At 34.8% G+C, this 22542-nt stretch overlaps 2 protein-coding genes and 1 pseudogene across 5 annotated transcripts; 1 reads left to right on the top strand and 2 right to left on the bottom strand.

Moving 5' to 3' along the window:
• Window positions 1-379: 379 nt before the first annotated feature.
• LOC120218829 (auxin-responsive protein IAA27-like) lies at window positions 380-2643 on the top strand. Of its 3 annotated transcripts, none has more exons than XM_039215730.1 (5): window positions 380-992; window positions 1329-1567; window positions 1822-1963; window positions 2187-2248; window positions 2396-2643. In XM_039215730.1, exons 1-5 carry the CDS (start codon window positions 520-522, stop codon window positions 2431-2433), a joined length of 954 nt encoding a protein of 317 aa, XP_039071661.1. In that variant the 5' UTR covers window positions 380-519; the 3' UTR covers window positions 2434-2643. The 3 variants fall into 3 exon arrangements, with proteins under 3 accessions (XP_039071661.1, XP_039071662.1, XP_039071660.1); XM_039215731.1 differs by having other exon boundaries at window positions 381-992; window positions 1332-1567; XM_039215729.1 differs by having other exon boundaries at window positions 381-992; window positions 1332-1567; window positions 2187-2258.
• Window positions 2644-3125: 482 nt separating this feature from the next.
• Window positions 3126-6512, bottom strand: LOC120218828 (annotated as a pseudogene).
• A 1328-nt stretch (window positions 6513-7840) lies between these two features.
• On the bottom strand, window positions 7841-10612 carry LOC120218827 (ninja-family protein mc410-like). Of its 2 annotated transcripts, XM_039215728.1 has the most exons (3): window positions 10468-10612; window positions 8972-10069; window positions 7841-8600 (listed from the first exon to the last, which is right to left on the bottom strand). In XM_039215728.1, exons 2-3 carry the CDS (start codon window positions 9939-9941, stop codon window positions 8101-8103), a joined length of 1470 nt encoding a protein of 489 aa, XP_039071659.1. In that variant the 5' UTR covers window positions 9942-10069; window positions 10468-10612; the 3' UTR covers window positions 7841-8100. The 2 variants fall into 2 exon arrangements, with proteins under 2 accessions (XP_039071659.1, XP_039071658.1); XM_039215727.1 differs by lacking the exon at window positions 10468-10612 and having other exon boundaries at window positions 8972-10117.
• Window positions 10613-22542: the final 11930 nt, after the last annotated feature.

The raw sequence follows: 22542 nt of genomic DNA, 5'->3' as shown, positions 1-22542 counted from the left end.
AATGAGGCGTACTTTAGTTAAATCCGTTGACACGTCAGATTAAGACGGTAGACGTTAGTTCACCCGGCGCGTTTTCATTAACATTCCATTTTTCTTTTTAAAAAACAAAAGGCTCGGAAAGAGAATTTCCCGTGACTTTGTCGGAAGTGGTTCCCAACAAAATAGCAGTTTTATATTAAAATTTTACTTTAAAAACAAAAAGAACCAAGATTGATTAATGAAACTCCTTTTTCTGTTTAAAAAGTAGAATTAAATTCCAATTTAACTGGGTTTTACTTCATATTACTATTACTTCATATTCATATTACTATTCCAAAAGAAAATATTTTCTTCTGGCTGTCATTATATAGAAACACTTAAACAAAAGTGATTACCCCAAGGCCGAAAGCTTAAAAGAAGCCATTCAATATCAACCTTAGCAGTATTTCTTTAGCTCTTAAAGAAGAAAAAATAGGTTTTTTTTTCTTTGTTTTGTTTTGTGGTTGATCTCTTATTGTAATTGTGGATGTTCTCATTTTGATGTCTAAGCCCATAGAGCATGATTACATAGGTTTATCAGAGCAGCCGCTTCCTTCAATGGAGAAAAGCTCTGATACTAATGACAAAAAGAATGGATTACGCTTAAAAGATACTGAGTTGAGACTCGGTTTACCCGGGTCCGATTCACCGGAGAGAGAGGATCATGACCAAAACGTGCTTTCACTTAAGAGTTTTGTGCCCGGAGCAAAAAGGGGGTTTTCCGATGCACTCGACGGTGGCGGGAAATGGGTTTTTTCCGGTGGCAGTGGAGGAGGATCTGAAGGGTTGTTTTCTCCTAGAGGTGGCGGTAAGAATAATGGAGGAAATGATCTTTCTGGGCCGGATTCGGGTTTGGGTGGTCCGGTTTTGAAGGATGGAGCAGCTCAGAAGCCCCAGGTGGTTCAGGAGAAGAAGTCCCAGAGAGTTGCTGGCAGTATTCATGGAAATGGGATTACTGCTGCTCCAGCTCCAACGTAAACTTATATTGCTTCGTTTCCTTTTCTTTTTTTACTTTTTCTTTAGCTTTGAGATGTGAAAATAATGCTGCTGATAAAGGATTTATGACCCTTTTTCCTGCTTAATTTAATTTATTTCAATAATGATAGCAACATTTACTAGGTCTATAAACAGTGGAATTAAGCTTTAATAAGATGGTTTTTACCTAAGTATTTTTTTAGTGTTCAAACTTGCCTTCTTTGTAGAAGAATTATATATATTTGTTAGTAGCTACCGTGTTGTCTTGGTCAAATTGTTTACTCGGCTTTCAATCCAGGAAATTTAGTCCTTTTATCTTCCTATTGATGTTTTAGCAGGGCACAGGTAGTAGGATGGCCACCAATTCGGTCTTTCCGGAAGAATACCATGGCTTCTCATCCCTCAAAGAACGATGACGATGACAATGCCGAAGCCAATTTAGGATCGGAATGTCTGTATGTCAAAGTTAGTATGGATGGTGCTCCATACCTTAGGAAAGTTGATCTCAAGATCAGTGGCAGCTACAAAGAACTCTCTTCGGCACTCGAAAAGATGTTCAGCTGCTTCACAATTGGTAATTCTCCCTTCGAAATTCTAAACCATGAATCCTCTGTTCATTCTTGTGTTTTCCGGTATCTTTCTGTGGTCGATCTGTTGTCAACTTTGTTTTATTTATTTATTCTAATTTGTGAAAATTGACATACTGGCTCAAAAGAATCTGCATGCAATGTAATGATCTATGATTCATTAAATCGAAGTTGTATGTGCAAAACTGCCAGATGGATTTCTGAAAGGGATTAATTTGTGGTTTGTAATTAACTGGTTCAGGTCAGTGTGGCTCTAATGGCGTTTCTAGCCGGGATGGGTTGAGTGAGAGTCGATTAATCGATCTCCTCCACAGCTCTGAGTATGTACTCACCTATGAAGATAAAGACGGTGACTGGATGCTGGTCGGCGATGTCCCTTGGGAGTAAGTTGATCTGCAACTTGTGTTAAATACCCTCAATGTAGGAGCATTGATTGGATGATTGAAAACCGATCAAGTTATTCTTAATCAGAGTTTTCATTGGAGTTTATTGATTAAGGATACATATTTAGTCTTTAGTTAGATTTTATCATAGCATTAACATTCTAAATGTTTCATGAGAGATGCAAGAATATCCCACTAATTTAAGTGCCCCATTCCATTGCAGGATGTTTACCAACTCTTGTAAGAGATTGAGGATCATGAAGAGTACTGAGGCTATTGGCCTAGGTACGCTATAGTACGATTTCTTATTGTTTCTTGATTGCCTATTCATTCAAATGCAAAATGGCCATCTTTTCTAAGTTTGTTAGATAATGCAGCAGGGATTAATTCAAAACAGGCAAACATTTACACTTTTTTTTTTGCATTGCGCAGCCCCGAGAGCTATGGAGAAGTGCCAAAATCGTACTTAGACGATTCAATATTGCTGTAACTACTGAAGAAGATGATGGAAGTTTGGTACCATATATGTGAATGTCAAAAGCCTTTCACTGTTAATAAAAACTGGGTCTTCTTTTTATTGCTAAGTATGGTTCATGTACTGTATAAGGACGACTAGTGCTGGTAGGCAAGATAAACTACTTTAAGACATAAATTTCCAGGTTTCTAGGTCTGTTGTTTTATGTTATGTATTTTGTTGTCTCTGCTTAAAGCTGTTTTGTTTCATGTGTAAATGGTTTGCTAACTGGTTTATAATCTCTCTTTCAAGATAACAAGTGTTGGAGAAGGTTGCACAATGATTTTCTGGATAGGAGAATAAAATCAGTTTGTTGCTATTGAACTATCACAACTCTGATGGTTAAAATAGGATGACAGAGATTGAGGTGTGACCAATTAATGACTAATCTATTCTAGAGTAGGTACTACAGAGATTTCTTATGAGACAACTCTTACAATCCAATTTACTCTTTATAATATTAAGATTTAAATCTTTGACCTTATTTAAGGGATTTATCCCATTAGAAATATTAAAATTTATATTTATGACTTTCAGAAATCTAATGTTTCATCTCACTAAACTGTTGGTAGAAATTATACTTTAAGTTGACGACTTTATCAAGTCTAGGTAAAACCATAGGTAGAAGATTAGGGTTATTGTATATCTTGCTTTATCAAGTACCGGTTGTGTTCCTCGAAACAAAAACTGACATCTCGAGATTATTTTCACTATCCGCGAAAGCTAACGGCTATTATGATCCTCACTGTAAAACATTTATCTACAATTGAAATTAGAATCCTTTCATCTTGGATTTGGATCTCTTTGTCAAAAAGGATAGTGTGAGAGCAACTCACTCAAACTCCTTGAGGAAATCAATATTATCAACAAAAACCTGCAATGTGAAACACTAAAACGTGTCAAAAGGCCACATAAGTTGCCATCTAATCTATGATGCTCCAATTCAGAGTTGCTTTTTCTTCTTCTTTTTCTTGATGCGTTACTTAAGAAAAGAAAGTTTCCTACATAAAGCTAATAAAACTCAGTGTTGGCGCAATGCACAGGAAAGAGAAGATTAATGATATGATTTTATTGTTTTCTTATTTGAGATAATGATGATATAGTTGAATGGTAAACCATTTCGAAAGTAAATTTTCAGACAAACATCAATGTATACAGGCTTTGAAAGCGTACCGTCTTCCAACCATTGGAATTTAAGCATGACATGATCTTAGTGTTATTCCCAGGTCAAGGTCCAGGCTCCCGAGTAACTTTTCCGCCAAACAGTTTAACAGCCTCTGCTGTTTTGTAAATATCATCTGTGCCAATTGCAATCTGCAGAGATGCAAGTTGTTCCCATTTGTAAGAAATTATTGTTCAAAATAACAAAGCTGAAACATGATGTATAACACACACAGTTACCTTTTGCAAACAAAAGAAAATTGATTCAACATTGAAGGGAAAAAAAGCATAAATATTTCTGCCTGAGCATAGCCATTTCCTTTCTCATAATCGGTGACCCCATAGTTGTATGTCAACTCAAGCACAGTATTTTTATCTTCAGACCCATGGCCCATCATGGCTAATGTATACTAAAGGAAAATCAATAAGCATATGTCAGCGCATATATCTAGCATGCCAATCACTAAAAGGCTGACATTAATACTTTCACCGATCAAACTAAGCAAGATGACACAAATCCTTCTTTAGTAAACATTTTAACCGTTCTTTTTGGCATATGCAGTAGAGGTGATGCTGGACAGCTTTGTAGGTTAGGTTTTATAATACAATGACTTGAAAGCCTCAATAAAATAGGGGAATTTGAATAAGAAAAGAAAATATAACCTAAGTTTCATAAGTAGAGTTTCTTTGATTGCATCACAGTATCATACGACCAAGGATCTAAATCTAAGGTAGATTGCATCACAAATCTGAATAGCAAAAACACTGAAAATTCTCATAATCAGCCTTATACAGAAAGAGTATACTGTTATTTCTATAGGATAGCAACCCTAATCCCAAAAAGAGCTAGAACTCTTATCCTGTGTAGGACTTTAAAGGAAAACTTTTAAGAGAATACTAATAATCTTAAAATGAAAACCAAACCTAATAGCAGCAGAAAAAACTAAGATACTGAACGCTAATGAAAATGAAATTACCAAATATAACCTTAAGATCTATAAAATTTCAATTATGCACCATAAAAATATTAAGTACGTTAATCCCTCAATTAGCTTATTAGGGTTCTGCATCAAGACAATAGTATTTACCTTGTACTCTGGATTATCACGTGTGCGAAGAAGCTCCATACCAAAGGCCTGCAAGATAAGGAGATGGAGACTAAAACCTACAGCATGACATAAAACATAGCACCTTCCCCAACCCCAACCCCTCCAACAAAATAAAAGAAAATGTCATGTTTATGTAAAAGACTGTAAGTAGTATCAGATATAATTGACCAATATTCTGCAGCAACTCTCACCTTCTTGTAAAATTTTATGGAACGATCAAGATCACCAACACGGAGCATTACTTGGCACAAAGGTTCAGGAGCAGGCTACTTTTCATTTAGCTCAAACTTGTAACCATCAGGATCCTCAACAAATGCAATTACAGTAGTACCACCTTTCACCGGACCAGGTTCTCTGGTTACTTTACCGCCCTTGACCTTTATAAGTTCCACAGTCTTGGCAACCTAATCAGAACGCAGCAGTTCTAAGTACAAGAATAGTATCATTTTATTAAATATGGAAAGCACTAGCATAATACAATTTCTTGAGTTACATCTTCAACAGCTATTCCAAAATGACCAAATGCAGTTCCAATGTCATACAGGTCAAGTCCGTAATCTGGTAACACCATTCAAGGAAAATGAATATCCACAACTAAGCTCATATTCAAGTGTGGACAGAAATTTCTCATGAATAGTTATGTAATTGAGAAAGTCAGATTTATCATCACTTAAAAAGCAAAAAGTAATCTAATAGCTTATTGTAAGTAAGTTCAATAATGAATTGAGAATCTTTAGGCCCATATCCAAGAAACGCATTTGTGTATCTCTCCTCTGGTATCTCTTGTTTCCTCAACAGCTTCATTCCGAAGCACTCGGTATAGAATCTACAACCACCATATATTTGAGTTCCATTCAAAGATTTAAACAAAAAGAGTATTTAAAAAAAGAATAGATGAATGCACAACCCTCTCATGGGGTTAACAAAGGAAATAAAAACAAGAATATATATTGAAATGACATACTTGATGGTCCGGTCTAAATCCCAACTCGATAGACAGCATGGAGCATTCTTCTGTTATCTCTCTTAACCCATTCAAGGGCAGTTTCCTGAGCAGCAATAATACTGGCCTGTACCACATTTTTTATATGAGGCATCCATCCAATGCTTCTCTCAGAACTCAACAGCTTGGAAACTTTCAAACCGAATATTTGTGACTGTGGAACAGCTGGACCAAAATTCAGATAAAAAAAACATATATTTATTTGTTACCTATTCCCACAGTCGAGAAAGCGTGATTTTTTTTTAACCAAATCACCGGTTCTTTCAACCATGTAATATAACTGAATTATAATAAGATGCCTCTAAAATTCTTTAAAAACACTCGAGAAGTTCAACTAAAATGTCCGATTCCATCTGATTCTTCAATTCAATAATTAAGTTCCTAATTAACTGAAAATACTTATACAGATAAATAAGTAAATTCTAGGGCATACAATGGAAATAAGTTGATTTAATAAAAAAAGAAAGAAGAAAGTGTTTACCACAGCCAACATGAGAGAAAAGTAGGCGTCGTTGAAGGTTAAGCGGAGAAAGAGAGAGGCCAAAATGCGTCGTACCAACACTATCGGCTAAGATCAACGACGAGACCGAAGGTCGTATTGAGGACACCATGGCAATTATCTTGCTCACCATCTCGGTGAATTTCTCTATATATATATATATAGAAATGCGAAAATGCTATTTATTAATTATTTTTAAAAAAACTTTCGATTCCAAATTGCCGTTTTCTCGGACGTGGTTCACTAGAAGATCCATCTCTCTGTGTTTGCCATCCAACAAGTTTTCAATATTATTTTCAGTCTGATGTTGTCAGAATTTTTATTTAATTATTCGCTTTTCAATATTGGGTAAACATTGAAAAAAAAAATTGGGTAAAATTTTTTTCCTAATCATTCTATTTTTCCTGTGTTTCTGTTTTGGTTATTAAATTTCAAAATTTTTGAATTGTTTTTATTTTGACCACTCAATCTTTAAGCGTCTACCGATAATACTAGAATATTGCATTTTGGGGTAAATATTTAATCTTTTCTTCTAGAATATTCCTGGGTTTTCTTCATCATCGTTCGACTACTATCGTCCATCATTTGTGAAGTTATCGGTATCAAAATATTTCATTTTCTCTCATTTTTCTTCTCAGATTGGTTTTACTTAAAATGTATAAAATTCAAATTAAAAGAAATTTAAAGGGGTTAGACACTTAGTAGCAGAATAATCAAAACATAAACAATTCAATGATAAAATTAAATATTTTTAAAATTGAATGACCAAAATAGAAACACGGATAAAATTGGAAGCCACAAAATAACTTATCTTCAATATTCAGTCGTAAAAAAGGGTAATTTTATTTTTCTGAACAGTAAAGTATAATTTTATTTTTATTAAAAGTATTTTTTAAAATAAATACCCGTATTTCACTCTTGCATTCCACATTTCAATAACAACCATAAAAACTCCAATAAATCCATGAATTTGTTCATCAAGCAACAAAAAGGTCAACTAGTTAAATTCTTTCAATATATTAACAAGGATCAACTGAGCCGAAACACACTGAAACTTTGACTGGAGAACTTAAATCATTTAGCACTGTAACGAGCCAGTGCAGTCGATATCGTACTTAAGCAGTTTCAAATCGTCTCGATCTTACCAATGATACAGATTGTTGTTAATGAGGCTGCGATGTTTATGCTATCATGTTGAAGTACCTTACGAGCAATCCATCTGCTTCAACTGTGAACTTCCATGGAACAGTTCATGTTTTGATGTCGAGGTAACTGTTTTGCAGAGTCGTATAAGCTTGGTTGCAATGTGAACATTTTCTAAATTCCAGTTCATCAAATTTCCTTCACTGCTGCACAGATTTGATCAATAAAACGCAGCTGATGAATGATGAATCAATCAGATTGTTGACCGACCAAACACTTAAATAATCATCCCCAAATCAAAACCATGAACTCACCATGCCAGCATTAGAAATTGCAATATGTAAGATATTGTAATTCAGTAAATAAGCTTGGAACAATCCACGACAGTACATATATATCGCATGTACGAATCTGAAGCTTAAATTGTTGGAAAATAAAATACAACAAAAAGAAAAATGATTTTCCCGAGGAATTGTTACTACAGACATAAAATGCTTAACGTTACTATTTGACAAGAGAAGGAAGCTAGAAATTCGTACATACAAATGCAGTATTCAACTCCAGCAGCTAATACAACAGGAAAAGGAAACAAAGAACTAAAGTCCTTGCGAAAAGCAAGGCCCTCCAGCAGTGCATTCAAGGCCATAACAATGTCATACTTAACTGGAAGTAAATATATGTTACGACACTGAAGAAATATTTTGTGCTTCAGCTCTGACTGGAACCAGCGGGATTGGTACCTGGAAATGTCGTTAAACCATTGTTATTATCCGGATTGGTGCACTCTTCACTGGCATGCCGAACAAACTCCTCAGGGGACATGTGGGTTCCATGGCAAGCACAAACGATCTTTATCTGATTTGTGCTGAATCTGTAAGTAACACCGGAAATAGTTCTGCCATGTGGACCAGTACCTGTGGTTGAAACCCATGGTAAATTTGGATAAGAACCAGATCCACCAAACTTCAGGTCTGCAGCAATTCCAGGCTTTATGGCTGAAAAATCAAGAGTTAAGCCTTCAGCTGTTGGGCGATCAGATGCAGCATTTGTTCGGAGATTCATGTTGCTTCCTTTAACATCTTCCTCTGCGCGGGTAGAGGAGCCTTCCTCTGTGCCATGCTGTTTAGCTTCACCTTTGACTCGTTCAAATGTCCTACCATCATATTGTGCAGCCTCAGAGGGATTGCGTGCAATTGTAGGCATGGAAGCTACATGCAACAAAGGGAGATTTCATGAACAACTATCAACCTGATTATTAATGTTCGACATTAAAATTTCATACATACAGAAATTCGGTTTGGCAGCATAAATCTAAAAAGATACCAAGACAGACTAACAAGTAACAACAGGACAGTTTGCTTGTGCTTCAAGAATAGCAACTGAGCAAGAAAGTAACAAAATGCAAATATATAAATATATATCATTCTTTTAATGTAAATCAAGATCACAGTAGCTCAAAGCTCTCCATTAAGAGTAGAAAAAATAATATGCTACATATATTTACAGATCATACCATCCACCATACCTATTACCATGTCCCCCTAACCCATTTTCTTCAAGGAAAGGGATAAAGAGATACCTTGTGATGTTTTCAGTCCATCACTATGTTTATCAGCATTAGGTGGACTTCTACCAGCATATGAAGGGGGGAACTGTGGAGGGTGAGAGACCATCCCCCACGGATTATCCTTATCCAGCAGTGGAAGTTGGACAGGTAAGTACCCAAACATAACTGGTAAGTTTCCAGGATTCACAGGCTGGGTGCCAGACCGTTCACTATTTCCACTAGGCATCATCTGCATCATGCCAGGTAGTGTATGACCCGATGAACTGGGGATTCCAACAGAGTTAGAATCCTTTGTAGACAATGAGAAAGGTGCATTCATGACATTGACTGATTGTATCAGGAATGAGTTATCATAAGCCAAGTTTCCCAGCTTAACTTCCTTGGACACCTCCGAGGAACCACTAACTCCAATAAATCGTTTGGACCCATCATCATGTTGTGAAACCAACCTCGAGGTGGAACCATCAACTTCAGACTCCGCGACATCTTCATTCTCAGCAGTGGAGCCATCTTCTGTTGTTATAGAGATATGTGATGCTTTGGATTTTTCATGCAAATCAGTCTGATGAGCTTCTCTTTCAAGCTTCTTTGGATTGTTTATCTCATTAAACAACATCTTACGTTTACTACCCGATTCTGACCATTTGTCTTCTTCGATATCAGCAGACCTATTACTGTTTGTACCCCAGAGACCTCTACCAATCAAGTTAACAGAAGATTCTGCATGACCATTACCCTTGGAAAGATCATTAAAGAAATTTTCCGAAGGCTTGACTGGATCAATTCTCTGAGAACCCACACCAGGGTCTTGTTTTTCAGCTCCAGGTTGAAGAAAGTTTTTGAAGTTATCCACTATCTTGATGCCTCTATCGCCTTCTTCTGTCCTAGCATCCGAAGAGCTACTCAGTTTGCCTTTGAATTTGGCAGATGATGCACCACATGATAAACCCAAGCTAAGCTCTAGCCCGTTATCATCCTCCATTCTATCGTTTCACGGTATACTCCGGTGGTTCAAGTATAATAACCCCTGCTCATCCTCTCTACAGACCATTCATCGTACAGTTCGTAACACAGACCAATACATGCTAAAACCATCTTAAACACACATGTCTGCATAAAAGTCAGATCCATCAGGGGAAATAGAAGAGGGAAAAAGCAATAAAAAGTCTCCATGATAATAGTCCTGAATCAACTCCAAAACTTATATAGTGTTTTCTATTTCCTGTATTCATTTCTCTGGAAGGGGGATTCATCCAGATCCATTCATTACTCATTAGCAAAATCAATGAAATCAAAACCCCAGAATGAATATTATTAAGAAAATAAAAACAAACCCACAAACAGTTCAGACTAAATTTCATAATTAGATCTAAACAAAATCAGAAACCCGTTGTCAAAAACCAATGAACTTCATCAAAACCCTTGCGGATTCAATAATAGTAGTTAAAGAAAAAAAAAAAGAGAAATCACAAAACATTAAAACTATATGAAAAGCACCATAGACTCACCGGAATACACACAGAGAAGACTTAAAGAACCATAGGCAAGGTTGCCTTCGCTCATCACAGGGAAAAGTAAAGAGGACAGAACACTGGAAAACTGGGAGGAAATGTTCGAAATTACCTACTAATTTTTATTCATTTATTTTCATACCATGTGATTATCATGTATATATATATTTTCTTATTGCCGCTATCATGCCACCAATCAATTACCCATACATGTTTATTTATTCTTTATATTATTATCGGCGCAAGTCCAAAAGCTTTTCGAATTTTCACTTTTTTCCAGTCTTTTCTGTTTTAACCTATCCCTGTCCATACATATTTTTTTCACCTTTTGCTATGTCGTTTCAGTCCAAGTAAGTTTTTTTTTGTTCTTTTAACGCAAATGAAGCAATATGTAAAAGACAGGAGGATAGTTTACCTATGGTCGCCTGTGTTGGTATGTATTTACAAATATCTGTAAGTGATTTATGAGTTGATAACTCTAAACACCATTGTATTGAATGGAAAAATCAAAGCCATGCGGTGGCTTACCCATTAATGGGCATTGAAGCAAAAGGTTGACAAATTGCTCTCCCCCTCCTCTTACAAGAAAAACTACCCCTTTCTCGATATGAGTTAATTGAATTTAAAATGGTATAGTCGATCTCATTTTGGTACAATTAGAGGGAATTTATTTGTTCATTGGATTTAAATTGAAAATTTTAATTTATTGTGATATATCTTGGTATTTGGTGATGTTTTATTCATCTCTAATCCATTTTGAATTTTAAGATAAAATTCTTTTCAATCAGACTCGACTCGGATAATTTTTCTCTATTTTTATTCGTTAAGATATAAAGATAACCGAAAATATATATAGAAAATGTATTATAATAATTATTATTCAATATAGCAACACTATAGTAATTATTTGGGTCGGATTGAGAATTTTTACTCTAAAGCAACTTCGTCATGACCTTAATTTTCTACTTTATAAAATCTATCCTGTTTTTGGATTTCCAAAAGGAATGACTTACAATATTAAGTCAAGATCTATTGAGTTCGAATATTTTGATCATTCCTAAAAACGTTTATATAAATAGATATTTGTTTCAATCATAAATTCGTTTCAACTCTGCTACTGAGTCACATGTGTGTCTTTGCCCTAACTCAGAGGTTCTTTGAAGCTGAGATCAGAAATATACTATCGATAATTTGGTTGGCTGTTTCTATCATAATCTTTCTTCAGTGTTCTGAACTTTCTTATGGGAAATGTTTTCTTCATAGTTAAGCTGGTAAGCAAATGATTCGAACATGGCTGAACACTTTGTTAATGCGGTGGCAAATGATGCTAATGGCTCTAATCCTGAAGAAGAAGAAGAAGAAGCTAGGCACTGGACCGACATGCCAATATCAGAAATTGACCGATACATGAGTTGACATCGAAGCTGAGGACAACCCAGGGTAAGAGTTTGATCACCGGTTACTTTATTCATACAGATGAGATAGTTCTACTCATGTGAAGGGTGCAGAAATTCTGCATAATCACTTAGGGATGATGCAAAAAGCCAAAAAGAGTGACAAAACGATCAATGGTCCAAAAGCCACCACTGGATATGGTGTTGTGCCATTATATTAGCTATAGTCGATGCTGAAGGCCTGCTAAACTCGAATCTTAGTTCAGGGACTTCAGGCTCATTCTTGGGTGCCAACTTATCTTCACCTAGCAATGACTAGGGGTGTGCAAAATTATCCGACCCTATTGACTCGACCCGCCGACCCGGATAAAAAAAAACCCGGGTAATTTTTTTAAAAAAAATACCCGACCCGACATTTTTCGGGTCGGGCCCGGGTCACAAAAATTGATTTTTCCGGGTACTCGGTACTTACCCGGGTACCCGATTAAGTTTTTTTGTTTAATATATTAACTAAATGATTTACTTGTTGCACGCTCCAAACCTCCGCTCAAACCATCTAAATCCCTAACAGGCAGCACGCTCCAGACTCAAAAAGGCCACGCTGCAGATTAATCGCCAAGCTCCAACCTCAACTTCCGTGGAAGCCTTCCACCTCCGGCCAGATCCAGTCACTCAGCCAGGTAACAATTCATTCAACATTGTTTTTAGTTTATTACAACAATTCTAAGTTTTTTGTGAGAGAAATACATTTACGTATTCTTCCTCAAAGTCTCCTTTGGCCTGCGGCATTTACTTTTGTTATCCGGTTTTAGTTATACCCTTTAAGTGGGTTGATCATTAAAGGAAATGGGGTTTTAGTAATTGATTTGTTATAATCTGATCAGTGCTTGGCATGTGAAGTTGAACTGAATTAACATAATCTCTTTGGTAAATACAGTAAAATAAAATTAAAAAAGTATATCTTTCCATCTTTTTCATAGATTTTCTTTTCAATCTACCAAAAACAACAATCCATCATATTAATTATTTAGTTTTTGTGTAGTTTGTCAGAATTTGGATTAAAATAAACCAACAATAATAATTAAATTTTGTTTTTCGATGTTGGACTTCAGGTATTACAACAAGATGCTTCTCCATAGTTATCAATGTTTAAGGCATTTGATTATGTTATTCTTCAGTTTCTGTACATTGCTTTTCTGTTACACTGGTTTATTCTGGTACACTAGTTCTCTTTTTGGGTACATGTAAGGTAGATGATATTAACTTGTGGCATTTTCTTTTGTTGTTTCTTAGTAAAGAGTTGAAGTTAAATAGTGAACATTGTTTTAGGGGATGTTAAAATAGCCTACTAATGGAGTTTTCACATACTTTGGCATTGTTCATTATCCATTGCTATTGATACTGTTACGTTATTGATTAAAATTTTTAGGAGTTGCTTCAGCTGGAAGAAGATGTAAAGCTACTGGAAGAAAAATACATTCTTGATTAAAATTGTAGCCGACTAGCACATTCTTTTTCTAACCATTATTTATAATCTTCTTAGGTGCATTGAGCCATAAAAAAAATATCCAGTTTGTGTTAAATTCTTTGCATGTATTTTTCTTTTTTTTATTTAATAATTTAAAGAAAAAAATCCGAGTATTCGGATACCCGCAAATTACGGGTACCCGGTTTTCAGGTACCCGAAAATCTGGGTACCCGGATTTGCACACCCCTAGCAATGACTAAACATGTACTCAAAACACAAAATTATAATTTTAAACCATTGCAAAATTCACCAGTCATATGTGTATCCCATATGAATTCATTATTGCTTCAAAGTGTTAAGCAAACAGGAGCATTATTTTATTTCCTGTTTATAGAACCTTTGATGAGTCCGTTTCTAAGACCAGCCACTGGGAAGATGGATTCCTGTTGAATCTTAGAATTTACCAAATGTTGTTAGAAGCTTATTTTGATGTCAATGATGAAACATCTGTCGTTAAAGAAGTGGATGAGGTTCTGGAACTCATAAAAAAGGCATGGCTAGTCCTTGGAATGAACTGGATGCTGCATAATCTTTGTTTCTTGTGGATATTGTTCGACCCTTATGTCGAAACTGGACAAGTGGAAGGTGATCTGTTGTTTGCTGCAAATAATCTGTTAATGGAAGCTGAAAAGGATGCAAAGGCAATGAAAGATCCTGATTATTCCAAGATATTAAGCTCTACTTTGAGTGTAAGTCTAGGCTGGGCTGAGAAAAGGCTTCTTGCCTACCACAATTATTTTCATAGTGATAACACTGAGTCAGTGGAATGTTCTGTTTCAGCGGGAGTTGTATCAGAAAAGACAATGGAAGAAGATATATGGCATGAGAACTCATCGTGTGACTCATGAGAGAGTTGATACCCACATAAGATCATCATTGCACGCTGCTTTTGTACATGCAAATTGTCACACCCCTAAATTTCGGGTCAAAAATATTAATAATTTATTAAGTAATTATGAGGATTTAATTGATATTTTAATAATAATTTTAGGTAAATCTGTAAATCAAGGACAATGCAGGGACTCGACTTGAAATTTACCCTTAAGCTAAAAATATTTTCAGGAAAAAAATGTGGTGACTAGGAGGCTTAGGAGTTGTTTGTTTACTTCAGAATGATTAAGCGCTGAATGATTCAAATATTGAATGATTCAGAGGCATTGAATGAATTAGCTCTGAATGTGACATGTTGTTTGATAATGGCTCTGAATCATTCATAATGTACTTCTCTGCTGAATCATTCAGTACTGTTTTGCTGAATCAGTCAGCACTATTTTGTTGAATCAGTCAGCACTGAATCATTCAGAGGTGCGAAACAAACGCGCTGAATGCTGAACGGTTTAGCATTTAGCGTTGAATGGTTCCATTAAGAGGCAAACAAACAGCCCCTTAGACCCATGACCTTATAGCTATTGTCGCCTATGCCTTAGCCATTTAGGCTAGGGAACTATTTATGAATTTTTTATTAAATATATATTTTATTGGTTAAGTTTAGGATATAATATCCCAAAATTCTTTCCCATGCTCAAAATACCCTAAACTCGATCCCAAATTTTTAAACTTATTTTCCCCGAAAACAACCCCCACAGTCGAATCATCTCCGACCAGCCTCTGTTTCCATCACCGACCCTATTAACGTGATCGACGACCTCCTACTACCAAAACCCCCCTATCCCCTTGTCGAGTAACATCGTCGTTTGCCGTGAATTGACATTCCGAACGTACGTCGAGGAAACCATTGGTCGCTGTTGATTTTTCCATTCTCCGATCAATCCAATCGGCATTGCAGCACACCGCCACGCCCATCAGCTTCATCAGTGACGTGCGAACAAAACACAGGTGATCGTAGCCCTCCATCGTTGAGCCATCTTCATCCTTCGTTGGGGGTAAGTTTCGAACATTTTCCGATTGATTTATCATGGATTTGGTTGATTAATGACTTGTTGTGGGTTGAATCCATCGAAGTTTTGCTCACCGCAACGCATTGTTGGTACGCGTGGGTCTTTTCGGCCGGCCCATAAAACCTTTTAGAACAGTCTGGTCGGTCTGAACTGGCCCGAACCCGTCTGAGTTAACTCAGATCGAATTGAGTCAACCCGAATCGCTCTGACCCGTTGACTTTGACCCAGACCCGTTGAATTTGACCTGACCGTTAACCTACATGTTGACTTTGACTTTGACCGTTAATTGTTGACTTTGACCAAAAAGTCATGTAACATTTATTTTCCGTATATATTCCCGTACACGGGTCACAAATATCACATGACTTTAAAAACATTTTGTTTCTTTAAATAAAACAATTTAATAATATAGTTTATAAAATATTCTTCAATATATATATATATATATATATATATTAAAATCCATCAAACAATAGTTTAAGTTTGAACATAATATAATACTAAAACTAAATACTAAGTATCTTATCAGAGTATCACCATATATCTAAGTACATGCGAACTAGTAATATAAAAAAAACATCTAAAGATGTCATACTATTACTGATGAGGCAATCATTGACAGATGTCAGCTACACCCCTCGCTATGATCGTAAGCTATTACCTACTCATTAAAATCATCACACGCTAAGTATACACTTAGTGAGACATAATAAAACAACTAAGACAATTTAAAAGCATGAGTAAACCATTATAAGATCAAAATACGATATATCGTATAAAATATATAAACGCATAAAAAATGACTTGATAAGCTAAGTTTCCGTCAAATAACCTACTAAACAGTATTTTGTATGCCTAGCATACTTATAAATCAGTATATTCCAAAATATCCGTTCACAACCCAATGTATGACAAATGAGAATGCAAGGTACACAATAACATGAAACTAACCATTTTCAGAATAGTAATCTCGTACGACTACTATCCTTGCACACAAAGTGTCATAGTACACAAACTACTACTACAAGTACACAAAGTACTATTGCCATAGTACAAAAAGTACTACTCTAAGTATAAAAAGTACTCTTACGAAAATGCAATAAGCATTTTCTAAATCGATAGTTATCCATCTCACACCAAGTATGTCAATTACATACATAGTGCTATAGTACACAAAGTACTATTACAATACCACCTTATTTATGGAATTATTATTGCATCTATAACTCTAAATGTACATACAATAGCTTTAAAATCCAAATCACATGTTAAACATTTATTCCAAACCATCAATAAATAATAATTTGTATGAAACACATCTATTCATTTTAGGGTAGTTCATATCCTAAAATTATTCGTAAATTTGTTTTCATAAAATTTATGAAAATATTTCAAAATATGGTAAAACATGTTTTTATAGAAATATTCGAGGTTGACTCATCACAAGTCGTCCTCATATCATATAAGTACATAATAAATGGACTCACCAAGTATGTCTCACTATTATGCCTTACTATCGAAATCCAATTATTCTTGAATTTTTTCATTGCCTTTCGTTTTGCTCGTATCACGATCTTCACAAGCATCCATACAAAGCATAAACAATAATAAAATACAATGTTAATATCCTTATTAACATTTATACAAAATAATAATACTCAAAAGTACCATTATTTTCAAATTCTTTTAAAATTCATCTTAACTTTTCCTTTTTATTCATAATGAGCCATTGTCATAAATTCTTCAATTCAAGCCCAAATAATCCCAATAAATTTCCAGCATTCAATTTCCATCCCAATACCTCAATAATGTCATATTTACCATTTAATCCACTAACTTTCTCAACGTTTTCCATTTAGCACTCAAACTTTGTCAACTTTCCAAAATGGCTTAATTTCACATTCTAAATTCAATTTCAGCCCTCAAACAGTAATTTACAGTAATTTACATCGATTATTGAGTAATTAAACAATCATCCCATAACTTTTCAAAATTAATGAATAGGTCCCTCAACTTTTGAAAAAATACACTTTGGCCCAAAAAAATTTCTAAGGCTTGTAGAACCTTCCAAATATCATTTATAAGCCACAAGAAAATTTTCATAATTTTCCCCATCATCCTCCTCCTGGTCTAATGGTTTATGTACTCAAGACTATGGTTTTCATGATTTTCACTTGATTCAAGCATGGAACCAAACTCTATTCAATCCTTCAAGACTTCTAGAATCAAACCCCTAACTTAATTTCATTAAAATACATCTTTCCCATAAAGCTAGGGTTTGGCCGAAATCAACATAGACTTATATAGCCATGTACAAGTGATTTTAATCAACAATCATACTTGTATATGATTCTACAACCTAAAAAAATCAAAAACCTTCATCAATTTCATAAACCCTAATGTAAACACAAACCCTAAAATTTGGGATATTTGAACACAAGCAAGATTTGCATGCAATATTGGTACCAAATGATAGCGTTTTTCGTGTAGAACAATTTTCTATTTCACGTCATAATCCAAAATCCAAAAGAAATTGCTCAAAAATGAAAAATAAAATTTCTCTTACCTTGGTCATGAGGATCACAAAATGGAGCTGAAAATGACCTAAGTTTCATAAAATTTCATGTTAATTTAACCTTCATTTAAGCTTAAATGAATAAAATATTAATTTAATGAAAAATATCCATTTTGCCATTAATAAAACTTGATAATTACCTTAATATCAAGCCACATAAACCTTATCAACTTCCAAAGTCAAAGATGAACAAATTATTTTACCCTTTTTCCAATTTTACCAAGCAACTTCTCAAAATTGCAATATTGCCACTTTAATCCAATGATCCAAATTTAACATGAAATTAAATCTTAAAATCCAATGATCCCTATTATTTTCCATCATTTTAACATGTCGAACTAATATTTTTAAGCCTAATTTATCATCCTTCAATTTTTTCGAAATTTTCATTCGACCCGATTTACCGATTTCTTACCGGACTTTAACCCTTTCTAATTTTCAACATATATTCAGGAACAATAATCTAATTTCAATAAATCCCAACTCTCAAGGGTAAACTATCTATTTATGGAATAAAAATTATTTTTGAAAAAATTACCATTTAGGTCCCTGAACTTTTTCTACTTTTAGACTTTGACCATTAAACTTTCAAAACTTATATTTTGGTCACTAATCAAAATTTGGGGTATTACAAGTTAAATTTTTGAATAAGTCATATTTTATGTTTTTCGACGTCTTGAGTCCGAATCTGAAGTATGTTTTGCCAAATTTGAACCTGAAAGCCTCCGAATTGACTCGTTAAACTCGAATATGTATATGTAATTTGAACAATTTAATTTTTTCATAAGGTTAATAACTAATTACTTTATGATTTCGTTAATTAAGGTACTTGTGGATCTCCTAACCATTCGTCTTCTCGACTCGGTTCCTCTAGATTCATCCGTGTGTGCGATTCCATGATTACTCGTATAGTTCTGTAACCCTGTTAGATACTTAGTTTAGTGTACTACTCCGATAATAACTTTGTTCTGATATGGATTAGGTTCTCGTACAATCGAAGAGCTTAGTGGAGCTGGTGCTCAATAGATCTATCAAACTGATTCATTTTTGCGAGGTATGTTCCTTGTGTGACATATATCTGTTTAAAATACCATGTGCACATGATTATTTTCTCTAATTTGAAATCAATTATTTGCTTTGATTTGACACCATATGATTTATCTGATTTAAGTATGATTCATGACTTACTATATTTTAAACCGTGCTTGCTTGACACATGTTCTATGGTTACTATTTTTACTGATAAATAAATATATGTATAAACTCTGATTTCCTGCTACCGCTGATTACTATCCAAAAAATATTTTTCTTTACGGTACTCTGGGATCTGGTATGAAGTCTCTGCAGGTTCAACTTCGATCAAGCTGATAATTCCTTATATAGGTTCAACACTGATCAAGCTGGTAATTCCTTATGGGCCTAAGGCGACTCTTGGGTGGGCTCTTGGGACCAATGGGCCTAGTGGTGATACTTTATGGACCCTAAAGTACTCCTTTAGGGTGGCTCCTCTACTATGTGCATTGGGTAAGTCCTTATGTGCTTGTGGGCACACCCTTCAGGTGGGCACCTACGCTTCAGCTAGGGTAAGACCTTATGGACCCAATGTGCTTCCTTAGGTTGGCACCTACGCCCTTTGGGCCTAGTTTAAGTCCTTATGGATGCAGTTTTGGGGAACTGCATATAGTGTACAGTTGGAGGGTGATTATGTATTTTTAAACTAAAACTCTACCAACGTTTCATGACCTTAATAATGAATTGATTTTGGAAACTTAACTATATGTTTTATTTCTGCATTGGAACCTACTGAGTTCCCTAGCTCACTCCCCCAATGTAACATCCCAAATTATGGGTTAGTGACCAAATTGTAAAGTTTCAGAATTTGATGACTAAAGTAGAAGAATGAAATAGTTCAATGATTATTGGATATATATGATGAAGGTTATTTAGTAATTATTAAAGGAAATAAAGGGCAAAAAGGTCAATTGACCAAGAAATGAATTAAAATGGGATTGGTAAGGATAAATACACGTGGAAAGGGAGAGAATTCTCCAGAGTGCTCTTCTCCTTTCTTCTTCTTCTTTACGTGGAAGCCAAGAGCAAAGGTAAGTTTGATTTAGCTTTTGATTTCTTGAAAGTTTTAAGTTGGATTTGAGTCTTTGAGGGTTATATAAGCTTAAGGAAAGCTTATATAAGTTTAAAACACCAAAGAGAGAGAATTATAAAGGAATTTCTATTAAGGGTTTATAAATGAACTTTTGTTATAGAAAGGCTTTTGAAGTTCTAAAGTTGGATTTGACTTGTCAAGGGTCTAATTAAGAAGTTAGAAGCAATTGAATAGAATTTGGAACATGTTAGAAATTGAGTATGATTCTTGAATTTCCATATGAAAGATGGAATTTAGAGGTTAAAGATGAGATAAATTAATATTAATGAGTTTAAGTATGTATATGAAAGTTAGGAATATGAAATGGGTTGAAATATGAAGGATTTAATCCAAAAAGAAGGAATTTTCGGGTTCAAAAAGAGGTTCTGGGCAGAGTGCATCGATGCATATTCATAGTGCACCGATGCATCAATGTTAAAACCCAGAAATTGTTTGAAGGTGTATCGATGCATTGGTAGTGCATCGATGCACTCTTTTAAAATAAATACATCGAATGCAATTCATGCATCGATGCATAAGTAGTGCATCGATGCATCCCATTAATAAGGAAACATCGAATGCAATTAGTGCATCGATGCATAAGGCATGCATCGATGCATCCCAGTAATAAACAAACATCGAATGCATTTTATGCACCGATGCATCAGTAGTGCATCGATGCATACCTTCATTAAAAGATGAAATTGCCTTTTCTCTTAGTCTAAAGAGTGAACCATTAGAGTATATTAGTTATGATATTGATATAGATCTATGTATGATTATGTAGATATATAACGTGATCCCGTTCCGAATCAACTGAAGGATTAGAATCGAATCAAAGCAAAGCTAAGGTGAGTGCACATTCTCTAGTATATGAGGTTCAAGGGAAAATAAGACTTGTGATAAGTCTATTTCCAATAGTGAAAAACATGAATTCATAGAAGTATGTATTTGTTATGAATTATATGTGCGCATGAGTATATATGTTATTGATATGAATATGGTAAGTAAAAGGGATTAATGGTGATGATAAGAATAATAATAAGGATAATGAAATGATAGGTATATGTGAATATAGGTATTGATATGTTGTATGTATTGTAAGATGATATGTTTATGTGATACATGAGGGTGAATCCTATGTTTATATGAATATGAGCTCATATGAGAATTGACATGAACTACGTGATTACATGTATATGTGAATGAAACCATGAGCTTATATGAATATATGATATGGTTACATGAATATGAAAAAGGATATAAAAGATAATGCCCATGTTATGTGTCATGAGAGCTAGGGGTATAGTTGGCATGCCAAGAGTCGAGGGTACCTATGTTCTACGGAACATATGGACAGAATTACCTATATCTTTCGAGACATATGGACAGTATACCTATGTTCTAAGGAACATATGGACAGTTCACCTAGGTTCTTCGGAACCTATGGACAGTTGCCGAGGATCTTTATGACCTCTAGATAGTTACCGATGATCTTTATGACCTCTGGATAGGTCCTGCGGGACATTAATCGAGCTGTGGTGACAGCATATGTGTGCACAACCTCAATGTACTCACATACCTTAAGTTCTCAATAGTGTACATGGGTTAATAAAGAGAGTAAACAAGTATACTAAATGTGATATGTATATGTGACTTGTTATATGGAATAGATTACATGATTTACATAATGGTGTATTGCTTGGTTAATGCATGATATGGTAAAGACAAATGTTTATATAAGAGTGTTAAATTATAAAGATTAATGATAGTGAATGAGAAATGTTAAACGTGTTGATAATGATATATATGCATGTGTGTACATGTTGCAGAAATTATATATATGTGCTTTTATATGATATAATTGTAATACTAATTGCTCATGCATTTGATATGAATTATAGTTGTATTACATGTTTATATGCCTCACTAAGTCAACGACTTAGCGTGTGATTGTTTCACACGTAGGTTTCGAGAAGAGTAACGAGCAATGTGGAGCAAGACAGGTCAGTTCTCCTTACCAAATGTCAGATCAGAAAAGAGGTGAATAATACGTATTTTAATAAATAAAGTTCTAGTTGGCATGTAATCAAAAGAATATATATATTGTATAAGCTCTGAATAGTTTTGTAAACGTTTTGAATAAGTTTTAATGTTATAAAAGTTTTAAATTTCCCTATTTTTTTCTATAAGAGTCAAAGTTTGAAAAGTCAATGTGACACCTCGGACTCGTATCTGGGTCGGGTATGGGTTGGGGTGTTACATTTAATGGTATCAGAGCTACGGTTTAGCCGATTCTAGGCTTAAATCAAAGTCAGAAGTGTTTTAAAAAGTGTACATGCCAACTCAAAGTGAAAAATTTTGATCTGATAGTATAAGGAGTATGTTGTCTTGCTAATAAAAATAGATTATTATGTGATAATAGAAGTATGATAATAAGAGCTTCGAAAGAAGTGAAAGGTAATAAACCTGAAGGTAATAGCATTCACCTGCCCTGGCCAGGCAGGGAGAATAGCGAACACCTCTGGAAATGC

The sequence above is a fragment of the Hibiscus syriacus genome, unplaced genomic scaffold, assembly GCF_006381635.1.
Source record: "Hibiscus syriacus cultivar Baekdansim isolate YM2019G1 unplaced genomic scaffold, ASM638163v2 tig00110201_pilon, whole genome shotgun sequence".
Taxonomy (NCBI): Eukaryota; Viridiplantae; Streptophyta; class Magnoliopsida; order Malvales; family Malvaceae; genus Hibiscus; species Hibiscus syriacus.
This window is presented reverse-complemented; position numbering and strand designations above follow the sequence as displayed.